This window comes from Aethina tumida, chromosome 1 (genome assembly GCF_024364675.1).
Source record: "Aethina tumida isolate Nest 87 chromosome 1, icAetTumi1.1, whole genome shotgun sequence".
In the NCBI taxonomy this organism is placed as follows: domain Eukaryota; kingdom Metazoa; phylum Arthropoda; class Insecta; order Coleoptera; family Nitidulidae; genus Aethina; species Aethina tumida.
The window spans coordinates 71968566-71984266 of NC_065435.1; the positions used below are offsets into that span (position 1 = coordinate 71968566).

At 32.0% G+C, this 15701-nt stretch overlaps 3 protein-coding genes across 3 annotated transcripts; 1 reads left to right on the plus strand and 2 right to left on the minus strand.

Moving 5' to 3' along the window:
* Window positions 1-46: 46 nt before the first annotated feature.
* On the minus strand, window positions 47-2179 carry LOC109609279 (stimulator of interferon genes protein homolog). Its single transcript, XM_020025921.2, has 8 exons — window positions 1974-2179; window positions 1803-1923; window positions 1716-1754; window positions 1355-1662; window positions 1030-1299; window positions 806-977; window positions 393-503; window positions 47-339 (listed from the first exon to the last, which is right to left on the minus strand). Exons 1-8 carry the CDS (start codon window positions 1989-1991, stop codon window positions 251-253), a joined length of 1128 nt encoding a protein of 375 aa, XP_019881480.1. The 5' UTR covers window positions 1992-2179; the 3' UTR covers window positions 47-250.
* A 728-nt stretch (window positions 2180-2907) lies between these two features.
* Window positions 2908-3806, plus strand: LOC109609278 (NADH dehydrogenase [ubiquinone] 1 beta subcomplex subunit 10-like). Its single transcript, XM_020025920.2, has 4 exons — window positions 2908-3098; window positions 3201-3336; window positions 3393-3532; window positions 3590-3806. The coding sequence occupies exons 1-4, from the start codon at window positions 3011-3013 to the stop codon at window positions 3715-3717; spliced, it is 492 nt and encodes a 163-aa protein (XP_019881479.2). The 5' UTR covers window positions 2908-3010; the 3' UTR covers window positions 3718-3806.
* Window positions 3807-4290: 484 nt separating this feature from the next.
* Window positions 4291-15612, minus strand: LOC109609298 (meiosis regulator and mRNA stability factor 1). Its single transcript, XM_020025940.2, has 22 exons — window positions 15074-15612; window positions 13847-14128; window positions 13623-13798; window positions 12372-12451; window positions 11930-12060; window positions 11589-11870; window positions 11395-11538; window positions 10578-10778; window positions 10336-10524; window positions 10115-10281; window positions 9888-10060; window positions 9611-9828; window positions 9217-9555; window positions 7999-8154; window positions 7549-7779; window positions 7298-7495; window positions 6375-6642; window positions 6166-6317; window positions 5504-5557; window positions 5273-5450; window positions 5118-5216; window positions 4291-5010 (listed from the first exon to the last, which is right to left on the minus strand). The coding sequence occupies exons 1-22, from the start codon at window positions 15479-15481 to the stop codon at window positions 4967-4969; spliced, it is 4170 nt and encodes a 1389-aa protein (XP_019881499.1). The 5' UTR covers window positions 15482-15612; the 3' UTR covers window positions 4291-4966.
* Window positions 15613-15701: the final 89 nt, after the last annotated feature.

A 15701-nucleotide genomic window follows, 5' to 3' on the forward strand; every position in this document is an offset into this window, starting at 1 on the left:
AGCATAACATATTAAAGATGAAGTGTGTATGTTAAATTAAAATACACAAATTTTATTTATTTATTCCATATAATTATATATTATAATAATATTATATTTAGAAAAAGCTTTACAATTTTACATAACTTACTAATATTAAGTTAAATTAAAACACATATATAAATAAATATGTTCAATGCATTTACATTAAAACTAAATTAAAAGGCACTTTGAAATTTTTTGTATAAAAATTGAACTTATTAAATTATATTTATTTGAATTTCTTGCTGCCCTGTAATTGTTTAATTCTCGTCATCAGAATCTTGCTTATATCCAATGTTTTTCCATCCATGTCTATGTCTGAAATTAATATTTGAAATAACGGTTATATATTAAAAAAGTAGAAAACGTACCCTCATAATAAATAAGATCGCATAATTCACTCGCCCTATTATCACTCAAAATTTGATTAAGGGTAATATAAAACTGCTGTACTATATCGCTTTGCAAACATCGATAAATATCTAAAATAGTTTACAAATTACAATTTTATATCTTTAGAAATTTTTCTTTTACATTTATTTAGAATAATTATGGTGCATTGACTGAAATGATAAAATAAAAATTTAGTTTTCAAGTTTGCTGTAAAATCATTTAAGTAAGTTCAATCTGATGAAAAATCGTTGATATTCCCTCCAATAATATGCCATTATTACAAACTAATTATACACACTCAAGTCACTCTAATATAATGTAAGAGAAGAGAATGTATCTTCATGTAAACTAGTTTTGTTTATTGTTAATAGCATTACTACTGTAAACCTACAGCTGTGACGTTCGTGCCTCGAGTGTTCGACGACTTCTTTGAAAGTTTTTAGTGGACTTGCATATTCAGCTACAAGATACTTCCAACCGTCATCAGATTTGATTTTGTAAACAGGATTTTTGTATACTCTGTCTCTAACGCCTGCCCTAGTAATAGTTTTCTCCAATAAAGACTAAAAAGTTACACATGTTTACACTAAAATATTATAGGATTGATTATTATACCTTCGCACACTCTATATCAACTGATTCATCTAAAGACACCAAACAGTGCATAGATTTGGGAATTAAAATAAACATTTTATAGAGTTCGAATTTAATTTCTTCCTTGCTCTCATAAATTTGCATGGCATCTTTAAGATTTAAATCACTTTCACCAATTTTGTTCAGGATCAAATTCAAATATCCATAATAATATGAGTATGCCATTCCAGCACCATAATCAATACCATGATTATTTGATATCCACAAAGAAAAATGGATAATTGAAGTGTCCTAAAAGTGTTTAATAAAAAAGACACATTCAATTTTTATTATATAATAGACATACCACTTCTAAAAGTTTGTTGATCAGATATAGACTTAACAAGTACCATGGAAAATGTAAAAGAAAATTTGTTTCTACAAAATCATAGAAATCTGTCCTATTGTTATTGTTACCCCATACATATGAAGTGAAACATACAGAAAATATCAATATAATTACAGCTACTTTAGGCATATATATAAAATTATGAATAAGAGTCCAATATCTGCCATTATATCTTGAAATAAGATGATTCTTCTCTTCTATGAGAAGCAATACTCTATGAAAATAATCCAAAATAAATATTGTAATGAGTCCTAAGTTGTATAAAACTATAAAAAAGTAATTTGTTGATTTTTTTATAAATTTAACAAGTATAACTTACACACACTCATGTACAAATTGTCACTTTTAAACACTGGAACTGAATAAACTTGTTACAATTTGCTATTAAAAATTAATCCATACTTACTGAGTGAACAAAGTACACCAGTCAAAAATATTATAAATTTGCTAGTAGAAGTTCTAATTCTAGGTAAGGATGGTGGATAGTAATATTGATTCTTTTCGTTAGATTTTTTATAAACATAAAACTAAAAAACGATTCAAATATTTTGCCTATACTTATTATTAAATTACTTACAGATCGAAAGTCCGTCATTTTTAATGGATTGTTTATTTTTACAATTAAAACAAAACAATAAGCTTATTTACAGATACTTAAGCATAACTACTAATGGAAAATTAAGAAAACATAGAATTTTTAATGAATAAACTAATAGAGATAAGAAATAATATCTGAAAAAACACCCATAGAAAACGTAATAAGTTATAAAAGAGAACATTCCTGCGCTCAAGGATAAATATAAGATTGCCAAATGTAACAACACACGATGTTGCCATTTAATTTAATTACAGATACCTTTTTATGATTTTACTCTAAAAGAACGAAAAATCTTATAATATTCAAATTTTATTATAGATTAGGTTCCGTACATTCTGTACAAAAATAAAACAATTATATATTTGATTAAACTTTATTATACATACATGATAAAAACACAGAAATTAAAAAATACATACTATATGTAACTGATACAACTAGAATAACACTATAATGCCAAAAGAGATTTGTCAGGAGTTGATACTAACAAAGGACTAATTTTTAAAATTAAAACATGCAATTGTAATTAAATATGAATTAGAACATTTTTTATTAATCTAATCAAAAAGTGAAGTTTGCTAAGAAAAACCCATTATAAAATAGTATTATATGTATAATTATCATCGCAGTAAAATTGTTACTAATAAGAACTCACGTATAATTTTGTCAAAAATCAGACCAAACGTGAAAATTTTATTGTGTTAATAATAAATAATAAACATTGTCAGATGGTGGAAGTTGACCCCACTCTCGTCCCACGCATAATGTAAAATCGTGCATTTCCGATGGTGCCGAACGAGTATATTCGGCTGTTGCCCCTTTGTCCCTATTCACTTGCCCACCACAATACTAAAGATATTCTCTTGATTATTGAAGCTATTCAGTAGTTCAAATGTTCGTTAAATCAAGAAGAAGAAGAATCTTACGTAATTTAAATTAGACAAAAACGTCAAACTTTCATTTTATGTCAAATTGACGTTTTTCTCATCCGAATTTCAGGTTTCCACTGAATCAAAATGCCTGAAGCTAAACCTAGGAACATTGTGGAGCAATTCTTTATGACTGTAGGAAATGTCTTGGAGGCTCCCGTCGTTTGGGTCCGAGGTAAATTGTAGGTTAGAATGTGGAACTTCAGACCACACTTATTGACTTAAATCCAATTGGGGGATCGATTTAGGTCGGATTAACGTCTGGTTTCGCTTACAGAAAAAGTTGTTGAACCTAATCAACAGAAATACGCGTGGTACCATCAGAAATTCCGCAGAGTGCCCACAATTGATCAGTGTTACACCGATGATGTGGTTTGCCAATTTGAGGCTGACGCTCAATACAAAAGGGACAAGTAAGATAAATGGTTTAAGACAGTGGGGTTGATTAGTTGTTATGTAATCTTTCTAGGCAAGTAGATACTGAAATTCTTTCAATTTTACGCGAGAGATTTGAGGATTGTGCTTTGTATGAGGCTCCTGATCATTTGGAAAAGTGCACACCATTACTGAAACAATATGAAGAAGCTACTACCAACTGGTTTATCAAATGTAAATATAAGATTTTTGTTTATGTTGATGTATTTTTTCATTAATACCAATTTTTAGATGGTGATTTAGGAGCATACCACAATGCAAAAACTGCTTACATGAAACAAAAGCACAGGTTGGTCTGGGAACGTAGATATGGCCCAGTTGGAAGTGGCAAGAATGGAATGCAGGAATGTGTTGAATAATTATAAACTACAATTGATTTTCACAACAGTAGTAAATTTTTAAATTTGGTTTAGTTATTGTGATTACAATAAAGTTATCAATAAGAATATATTCGTAATAATTTTATTTTCCACACAAATTATTTGAAAATATTTGTTATATTCCATGAATTTAACAATTTTAATTTAAAAAGAAATCCTATAAATATAAAATACTAACATTATACATCATCAGACAATGCATTAAAATTAAAGTCATATTTAACTCAATTTTTGCTGTTTTATATTTGTAATGAACAAAAACTTGTACTAATTGTATGATGAAGAATTGAATTAAATTGTAAATTATTATTCAGTACTATTATTATTATAAAATTGTGCTATGACTTCTAGTGAGTTAAACATTTTTGACTGTATTTAATGGATTTGATATTGAGTATTTTAGTATCGTCTTGTTGAGTTTTAAACATTCAGACACTTCTGTTTCATTTCTTACTCTAGTTCCATTTAAAGATTTTAAAGCAGTTTTTCATAATAATTGTAAAATCATCAATAATATTTGGATTAGTTTTATTAGAAACTAATAAAAAACAATTGAAAAAGTACAAATTCATTTATTTAATTAACAATCTCATAATGTATTACAATTTTTGGGAATTTTAAAACCTATTTAAGTACAGATAAAACATTATTTCTTAAATTCTATACTTACAAAATATAGTCACAGATATTATAAAAATAATTACATTCAATGATTGTAAAAGGTAACTTACGATTACACATTAATTGAGCAACTTAAATCAACTGATTATCAGTTGCAAAATTTCCTTGTTTTGACAAAAAACAACCTAAACAAAATTCACAGAAAGATATAAAAATATAACATACATTTTACAAACATAAAAGGGAAAGTTGGTATCATTATCAAACTGAAAGAGGTTTGATAAGAAAATATTTTTATATAAAATATATGTATAGAGAATACCATTGGTATGTGAGACAATGTTACCAACTTTTTAACAATAAACATCGACTTAAACCTACTAGAAAAACAATCACAGAGGGTTTTCTTCAATTAACAGGAATGTTACTATTTTATAGTCTCACTTTCTAATGGCAAAACTTGATTAACATTTAAAAAACTAGCAGAATTCAAGGGAAATAAAATAATTTCTTATAATACTCTATAAAAATATAAGTTCAATAAAATGTAAAACAGATATGCTAGTACTCTTTAAACAGATATAGCATATTTTTAAACATTTTTGGTCTAATTGTTGAAGTTCAAGAAAGTTGCAAAATGTGGTTTATCGCCTGAAAAATAAAAACCATTGCTACTCTGCTTCTTATTAATACACAACATTTAACAAGAAACGAACACAAATCACACGTTTAACAATAGATGAATACTACTAAATTACCTATGTATCTTTCACTTGAAGATTCTATTTCGTTATCTGACGGGGAATTTTCTAATTTGGTGTTGCAACCAGAATCTGCTGAATCATCCGAGATACCACCTAAAATAACCCCATAATTAACCAATAAAAACTCATTCAATTTTCCCAAAGTTTACCTTTAGCCATTAGTTTATCGGGCATGGGCAGCTCGGTGGGATGCGGAGCAGCGATGGAGGGCACGTTCGCCCACGGATTCCTATTGGCCGGCAACAGGTGACGGGCAGGTGAAATAAGAGTATCCGGATTACCGAGCAGCTTTGGATTATGGACAATCGGCATCTGTATAGATAAATTCTGAAAAAAATGCTAAATATAAACAATAATCAAGAAAGCCTAGTAGTACTTACCAAACTATTGTCAAAAGTCGATGGATTTGTCCAGTGATTCCAAGGTGCGGTACCCTACAATATTCTTAGATTAGAGATATAAAAATAACATTATAATTTTACTAATTCATTATATGAACTGTTTCAGAATTAATTCCACTGCTATAAATTAACTCTAGAGTTACTGAAATGTCAGAAGCATATTCAATCAAAATCAGTTAAATGATATTTGAAATCCAAAGAGATTAAAAAGCATTCGAACAGATCGAACGAGTTTCAGCGTAGGTTGTTAACATTAATGCTTAATTATGTTTTGTTTATAGCAATATTTTTTTACTAGCTGCGAAAGACTCCACATTATGTACTCTACCATAATGAGAGATCACATTGTTTTTTATTGCAAACTTAAATATAAAAACACATGTAAGGCATTCATTATATTTACATCCTACGTTACACATTGGTGTGTAATGTGTAATTTTGTTATTATGTCAAAATTTGGAATTTGTACATCAGCATAGATATATAGTTTGCTTGTAAGAGAAATTTCTAATTTAGATATTATTGTATAATAAGTAAAAGTACAATTTTAAGTAAATTAGACACATACTTTAAACATAATTTTTGCGTTAACATATGCGCATTGTTATTTGATTGAAATAGTTGTGTATACTTTTACTTACGGGAGTTGGAGGTGTGTCAGGCTTAGGTGGTGAAGCTTTTTTAACCGTGTTCTGTACCAGTTCGTGGGATGGTGGCGGAGGCCATTGCACGTTTTCTCTCTTTGTAAAATGACTAGAATTGTACATCGAAGCGGGAAGCGGCACCAGGTGTTCTACAACAAACAGTGGTATTTTCTAAATTAACTAAAAGAAAAAGAAAGGCAACTTACCGGCTAGATTTCTGTTGAGGACCACAATACTTTTTTTCTTGCTGCCCCGCACGAAAAACATGGAGCTGAAGTGGTTATAGAACTCGTCCAGTGTACCAATGCCGTGATTCGCTAATTTCAACGGTTTGCCGTAAGTCTCGTGGTAGAGCCGCTCCAGCTGAACGAATGGCACGCTGCCCCCGTTCGAAAATAGCACGTGATAGAGCTGCGCGGCGAGCACATACAGTGTCGTCAGGGCGATGTAGTTGGTATCATTGTTAGTTGATAACTGTAACATATTACAGTAAGTTTGAAATTTATTGGTTTATAATTGAACAATATTTTTGTTAAAAACTTTCGTTTTCTTAAAAGTTTTAATTTGCTACGTACAGATTTATTTTAAGTCACTTCCTAGCTATTGATTAAGAGACGTTGGGATTTGTCTATATGTTCTTAAATTATAGGGACAACATTTAATTGTAGATTGAGAGCAACAAATTGGCAGGATTTGTATGTATTTTGTAGACATCAAACAATAGCACCCCCATTGTGTTCTTTTTAAAAATGATGTATATTAGATCAGTTAGTAAGTGTAAGGTTTAAGACACTTTAATAGTTTAATTTTTTTAACTTTAAAAATACATTGTTAATTTATTGATGCCAATCTATATTTAAGCGTTGTTAAAGATCAAAGTGAAAGAAGGAACATCGGCAATATGGTAAATTTAAAAAAGCAACACTTAAAATAAAAGTCGTCTGTGTTCAGTCAACCAAGTACAGAAATGCTTGAGGTGTGGAATCCACTGTTCTTCAGAGACAATTAATATATAGAACAAACCACAAACTTAATCACTTACGCTCCCTTAATAATTAGCTTTAAAACACTGGTAGTCCTTACCAAAAACTCTTCTAAAGTATATGAATGATGATTATACAGGCCTTACCGATACTACATTCCCCAGTTGCTGTAAATTGTTCATCGAGAAGCTGCTGTTGTACCGAGACTGATACTCGTACTTAAAGGTGGACATGTCTTTAAAGTGGGGCGGCGTGAGCAACAACGCCCAACTGCGCACCTTCAACATGGGCATCGTGTCCAGCTCGATGGCCGTCAGCAACGTCCCAGCACTGCTGCGTATGACCTACAACACCGCACGTACAATTTCGTGACAATAAGTCATATTCGAAATAATACCTGAACATGATCGGGCAGTCTCTCGATAATATCAGCTTCTGTTTCGCATTCGTAAGTCTGCGGCTTGAGCGGGTAGCCGTACTCACGCAGGTAAATCGTACCGAGATTTTCTAATTGGATTGTGTTCGATTTGGTGCTGCGGATTAACTGTACGAGTTGCGAACCCAGGATCTTCAGAGATTGGTTCAGGGTCAGGCTCACTGTGCGTTCTCCGTCAGACAACTCAGCGATCTATAAAAGAACTCATTACATTCATCGATATAACAATCAAGTATTAAAATCTAAATAGCACTGATTCGTTTTATTGCTTACACTGCAATAAGTATATATAAAACGATCATAAATAAATACAATTACCAAAAAAAAATCGTTCATGCGTAATGAAAAATATAAAGATAAAAGCAAACGGTATACAAAAATTACAGATCCAATTTACACCCTCATTATTACCTTGACTACGTCTGGAATAGCTTCAAATAGTTCAATTAATTTTGTGAAGCCATAATCAGAAACTTTACATTGGTGTCCGAAATGGTGATGATAAGCGGGCACGAACTTATTAAATAGCATTGTATAGTAGGGTGCGTGCCTTAAAAGATCTACAACCTAAAAAAGTAAAAACCATCGTCGAATAACAGACTCGAGATTTTGAAACAAATAATAAAAGGTAAACAGCTAGATAATATTAATTTAGATTAATTGTACTATTTAACTCAATTACACTAGTTTACATTACATTATATCGTTCGGATTTGTCATTCTGAAGACTTGTTTCAGTAAAAGTATAAGTATGAAAACAAAAAAAAACCGTTTTGTTGTATTAAGACGTTTCTGATTCTGTTTAATCTTTTCCTATGATTGTAGGAAAGTAAAATTGTTATTGATCCTTAATCCCTAAATTTTGGGTCCAGTTAAGCCGAGCTAAACACGTTGTTCCTTAAACACTATCCGAAACGTCATCATAAATGAAACTTGGCAATGACAGATTAAGATTTTTTTTCTTCACAATTTCCATGGTTTAGCATTATCCTAAAGAAAATGTGAAGAAACACTTCTATATTTTGGTTGTAAACTAGTGTTTTTTATTACCTGTAATTAAATCGATTTAGATTTAATAATTTATTTGTTGTAAAACAAGTGTTTCAGCTCAGATCGGATAGTTAGAGAAAAATTATTTTTAGATTAACACGGTGTTCTAAAATCTTATTTCTATATAATTTAAAAAAATGACTTTAATTTAAACTATATATTTCAGAAATAAATATAAAAAAGAACAGAAATTTAAGAAAAAAATGTTAAAGAAGTTAAAGTATACACCCACATTCAAAAAATGTATTTGAAGTCAAAACAAACACAAATTCAATATTGGAAGTATGCGGAAAAATTAAAATTATGAAAGTCGTACAATTTGATCAATATTCGGTCAAGAGTCAAAAAGTACGATTAAAAAAATTTGTTTAAATAGTTTGGAGAGTACAAAACGAGACTAAAAGTGTAAAAATCAAAAAATAAAATTTCTCACCCTCTCGATCTGGTGTCGCGTATCTTGAACATAGTTTACAAATTATTATGTTGCACAATTTAAAGCAAAGTAACCAAGTAAATGTAATTTACGGCAACTAAGTATGCAACACCCAATATGAAATATACAAATCGAAAAAGATTCACCTCGGCTGCAAACTGTTTGGTCCTCGCGACCTCCTCGGTGGTTTGTTCCCTTTTCGGCACGGAGATGTACAGTGCGCATGCGGCGGTCGCAGTTTCTGATCGACCGACCACCACAGTATTCTCGGGCACCGAACCCAGCAGATCCTCGAACGTGCAAAGACCGTACTCGACCGGATTGAACGTGCGACCCATAACTTTTTCGTAGGCGGCCGGAAAATCGATGACGGCAATTTGCTTGGCTGGTTGAACTTTGAGCACACGCAGCAAATCGGAGGTAAAGCGACGCACTTGGGCCTGATGCGAGAGGGTGATCACCCGTCTGGTGCCGTCGCCCATAATCTGCGTAAAACGTTTTCGTAAGGATGGAACAATACCTGTGTTCAACACTACATACTTGAACAACGTGGGAGATGGATTCGAAGAGATCAAGGAGTTTGGTGTAGCCGTAGTCGGCCACTCTGCACTGTCGACCGAAGTGATGGTGGTAAGCGGGTATAAATTTACTCAGTAATAATTGACAGCGATCGGTCGTCTTTAGCAGGTCGACGAGCTCCCTGCAAAGTAAACTTATGTTAGGCGCCAACGACGGGGCCACAGTGTTCAGGACTGCTTCTGTAAAATAAACATTGTCTAAATAAAAAGAAAACATGCATACAATTGTACAACATTACCTTCGTCGTTTTCTACAGCTTTCAGTTCTTGTTTGATTATTTTTATGTTTTTATTTGGACCCACAGTTGTAATATCGGCATCCGGTATGCATGAAATTAAGTGCTCCAAAGCCACACCGTTGTCATCAACGGGTAGTGGTTCGTGAAACTCCTGTTCGTAACAATACTGGAAACTGAAAACAATACGCAAATTACCATTTATTATACATAAATTTGATCGAATTTACCTCAAAAGTGGCATTGAACCTAAGTGCAAGTCAAGCAGGCACTGCAGTTTGGATCCAAACAATTTCAAAGACATCATTATATTTGGTGTTTGTACAGTGCTTAATTCGCACCAACCTCTGCTTTGTAGGCCGTTAGGACAATGAATTGTGCAGTACGGTAATAAAGTCTAAAATTATCCTAATTTAGAGATTCAAAATGCAATAAAATTTCGGAGTATTACCCTGTTAAGGTTTGGTGGTGGCGACGCTTTAACTTCGTTGGTCAGTGATATAATCCTAGAGCCCAAATCATCAGTGATCTTGCAAATGTCTTTGAGTTTGTTCACTTCGGACACCGAAACAGTGCAATGATAACGTGATTCAAGAAGTTCGATGAACTTGAAAAGCGGCATGCGTTGGTCTGGCACCTCCTGTGTTGTATTGTATTACAAATGTGTTAACGAAGATTAAGAAAAATAAATACCTGAAGCAGACCGAATACCATTGCACGCAGCTCCTCGGGATCGGGAGAATTGTTTTGTGCGTACGATATAATTATCCTTTTATGGCCCAGCTTTTGCCTGTGGAGTTGTGAGATTGTAAACTGGGCCTCCTGTTGACTGTTCACCCTGATATTAGCGATTGGACTTCCATCCGCTTGAGCTGAGATTGTTAAACTTAATATCTAAAAATAAAAGTTCATTTCAAACTCATGCAACGTTATTTTTTTAATATGAATCATTTAACAAGAAATTTCTGCTTATAAAATACTTGTCAATCGAACACCAATTTCCAACCAATTATGTCAACAAAATATATAATATAATATATACATACATATATATATTTTTGAATGGAACATGACCTTGAATAAAAACTATGTAAAATGTCAATTCAGTTAAATTTTATCATAAAGTGTTGTGTCAAATAACCCAGTACTTTTTGGGCACTATTTTTTTAATGAAAGTAGTGGTCTTATAACCATTCAATTTGAGATTTATAAACCATTCATTAAAATAAGTTATTCAGTAATTATTACCATAAATATTCGATATGTTTACAGAAATAACTATTAAAAGTTAACATTTATAAAACAAAAGAGAGTTTAAGTATCTCGTTTAGTTTAAAATTGCTTGTTTTACTTATAGTTACATAAATAAGTCAATTAAAAACAAAAATTAATCAATTAATATTTATATACAATTTAATCATTTCTTGTAATTTCTATTTTTTTATCTGAATTGGTTTAACAACCAATATCGGTACAATTTTTAAAATATACGATAGTAATTGTAACTTACCATACAATACTCCTTTAGCATATTAGTTAGCAGTCTTTTAAGTTCCTTAGTTTCTATTGAGGGATCTAAACTAGATATTATTAAGTCTACTGGCTGATTAATACTGGAGTTTGTCTTAGCACCATCTGTTCCATGATGATAGATCTGAAACAAATATATAACAGTTTAACATTTCATATCAGTGCATTTCTTACTTTTCCATCATCGCTAAAATCCGAGCTACCGCTGACTCTGTGCACGCGACTTGATGGCATATCCTGCGCTCCCGCCCCCTTCAGGTGGCGGTGATCGCCGGCCGCGCCACCACGCCTCTTCGCGCCGCCCCACGCGCCTCCCGAAGAAAGATCGTAGCTGACGTCCATCGGCGTGACGTTGCCGGTGACGCCGCCGCCCGACGATGACGACGACGAGGCCGCTCCCATGCCGCGGATCGGACGGAACGTGTAACTGCCATCCGACACACAGCTCATATCCTGCTGGAAAAAATTAGTATAACTCATGCAACCTGAAGAATAATATTTCAATTGTGGTTTACCTGTTTTCTTGAATCTCTGGAATTCGAATGATTAAATGAGAAATTGTTAGCGTATTCCTGAGTGGTAAATCCGGGCGGTGCCATTGGATAGTTCGTGGAGAACGAGGAACTTCCATTTTTTATTTTACGTCCTGAAAAAGAGAGCAAGAATAAAACGTCCGATATATTAAACAATAACATAATACAAAGTTCAGGTGGTTCAGGTGCTTCGATATCTCATCAAATCTCCAACAAGGAGTTCCCGATTTGAGACCTCGACTTATCAAGATCAAACTCGGCCTTATGTTTGTCATCACGTTATATTATATTACAATTTGATATGATTCATTTATAAAATTGAGTTTTATTATCATTAATATGTTAGTAAGCTAGTATTATATTTAAAAGTAATACGTCACTTAAGTTTTTTTTGCAACTAATCATTTTACAAATTTTAACTTACCCGTATAATTCCTCACACTAGGCGTGATAACCTTAATTTTGTTCCCAAACACATCCTCGCCCTGGATTCGCCTTTGTGCCCTATTGTAAAATGAAAAGGATTAACCGCGTGTCATGTCGAACCAAAAATATTGAGAAAGCAATAAAAAAGGTGAAAATCTTCTATGTTTTACCTAGCATCTTTTTCATAGGGCTTGTAGTTTGCCATTATTACTGAAATTTTATGTAAAATGAACTTTCACTTCATTTGATTCAGGAAATTGTACGTGTCATTTCAATGTCAACTAAATAACTGCTGGTGCTGCTGTAGAATTAGGTTTTTTATGAACAAAAAACTTCAACAAAAAAAATTTGGTACAGTCAATTTAGTTTGTCGAGCGAATTTCAAATTTCAAATCAAACAAGTCTAGATAAGTCTATACTGCATATTTATATCTTAAAGAAATAGAAAACACTAATTGTTCAATTAATTCACTTTTATGTATTATATTCTGTTGTATATTTATAGTGTCGGAAATAAATTTGAAAATATCAACATGAGCATATTTAAAGGTAAACCACTTATTAAATATGAAATAAACGTATTTTATACTATTCAGCAGAAATTAAACATATTTTTACCATTAAAATTATTAGTATTTAAATATTTTACTGTGAATATAGTATTGGAAATAAATCTGAAAATATCAATATATTAAGTAATATTAGGCCGAAAAACCGCTAAAAATAGCGGCTCGCTTGAAAACCGCCACGACAATATAATTTCAATGGCGATCGCAGCGAGACGACAGAAAAGTAATATGTCTTTAGGCATTGAGATTACAGTTTTTAAGTGAGCTGCTATACAATACGAAAAGAGTTTGACCCATTTGAACCCTGAAAGAGGCATGTATAATAGAGACAGTAAGTCTCTCACTATGGGACAGACTTCTATTGTCTGTCATGCATGGTGTCCGTCTCTAAATTCAGACGGGTCAAACGCTTTTCCTACTTTATGTCATAGCACTAAGTATTTATCGCAAATATATAAAAATATTTAAAATTCAAACATGTTATTAAATATGTTTGAAAGGACAATGTTTATTATAACATTAACAAATACCGCTACTATCTTTCAACCATTTATAACTTCCATACTTTTAATATAATCTGTATACCTTAAAATGTATAGAATTATTTGTTATAAGATTTATTTAAAATATTTCTTGGTTTGGTGGTTTTAACAAAAAATTACATAAATTAGATATCTTACCGCCTGGCCATATCAAAATTCGGAAACCTGAGTGTCGCGATGCCGGCCCCTTCGTCAATATGTACAACCCTGCCTCCGCAATTGTCCGTCAAAAATTTTAATCTGTTTCTCAAACGTCTCAAACCGCATCCTACCGGTAAATTGCTGACTTGAAACTGCATCGGCATCTTCGGAGGCTGCAACAACTACAGTCAAAACTGAAAACGATTACTAATAGAACATACCTTCAATCTGGCATCGGGCAAATCTTCGGTGAGCTGTTGGAAAGAATGACGCTCGTTGGCGCATAAGACCAGGGCATCGGCGACGTTAGAACCGTGCAATAGGATCACACGCACCCTTTTCCTATAACGTAAGTCGGCCAGATCGGCAGCATAGTTCACGTCGCTGGATATCAGGAGGACGCCTGACGGTGTAGGATGGAGTTCCGCGAAGCGCCGCAGCGATTGGCGCAGCTTTTCATCGGCTGCGTTCTTCGAAGTTGCGGAAACATGGATTAGATTCACCTAAAACAATATTTAAACTTGAAAATTATAATTTCTATTTTAAATATTAATTTAAGTTGTGTGATAATTAGAAACAATAAATTATTCTTATTTATAAATATTATTTTCGAATTAGTTAAACGGTATATCTAAATTTTTTCCAATGGTATAATCATTTTTAAATGAAAAACCAAATTAACTCTATTTTAACAATAATCAAAGGTATGTTTTTAATTCAGACTTTATGTTCAATTTTATGACTCTTGAATTTAAATCAGTTCATATATTAATATTGTTTTATTTATGTCTGAAATAACTTTATTATAGGAAATAATCAAGTTTTGGATTGGAACATACGCTATTTAAATTCCTGATATTAATGCTCAAATACCATAAAATTCCTTTACAACATTGTAAATTGTACTATACATTAGCAGTTTGCAAATAACACACTTAATTTTGATATATTACTATTTATAATATTATCTATACATTATTATTACTATTCGTACAGGTTTAATTTAAAAATATTAGATAGATAGTTAAATTAATGATATATTTGTTATTCCAATAATTCCAATATATTTTATCTACAAGTGTGTAAAAGATAAATGAATGCATTCATTTTGGATAATTTATTAATCATGTATTGTTAGAATTGAATTAAAAAAGGCTTCAGAAAAATGTATATAATATTCAAAATCCAATAGGATATATTATAAAATTGCTAACTATAATTTTCATAACATATTCATTTGAAATTTACAAATATAACATATTTTACAACATTTATTAAGGAACATAAACATGATTTTATGTACTTTATTTATTACATAGTTAATAATTCCATATTAACATAATCATTCAATCTATACATATTTTAAATAAGCGAAGCTAAAAAATGCTTTATAAATGAAATTCAACTCATTCAAGAAATGAAAATATCTTGAAACTTGTTATATTCACCTGAGAGTCATGTAGTTCATGTATGATTTGTGGATTTTCCTTCTTAACATCACAGACAACCAGAAATTCACTCTCTCTATAATTATTGAGAAAGATTTCCCTGATTTTTTGTACAACATCAGATGCACTTTTGCCCCTGGGTACTTGGCAGTTTTCTATATCCCAGAATATACCTAATGGGGGCAGTCTCTTGGCAATGTTCCTGCCCCTTTTCTTTGTGCCATGGACATAATCACTGTTTGAACTATCTGAGGTATATGAATTTGTGTCACTTCTGGATAATCGTGGCGGCGGTGGAAATTTGAATTTCGGTTTTGTCACACAATCGGAGAAAATTGAATTAACTGAACTGGCATTTGATTTTCGGTAGAACGAGTCGTCGCTCGAATCTTCTGTGGTTTGGGCCATTATTGTAAGCCGGATGTGAATTTTGAAGGTAAATGGTGAAAAATAATTTCACAAACTCACATTTCTGTTAATTTTTGTAATTATTTTAAAGCGTTTACCGCAATTTTTTTAAATCAACTGAACATCTACATTTTACTGAATATCACAAACAGGAGTGAAGTTTGCGCTTTACCTGACCTACGGCAAATACCACCAACTGTTTTATAAAAATCAATTAAAC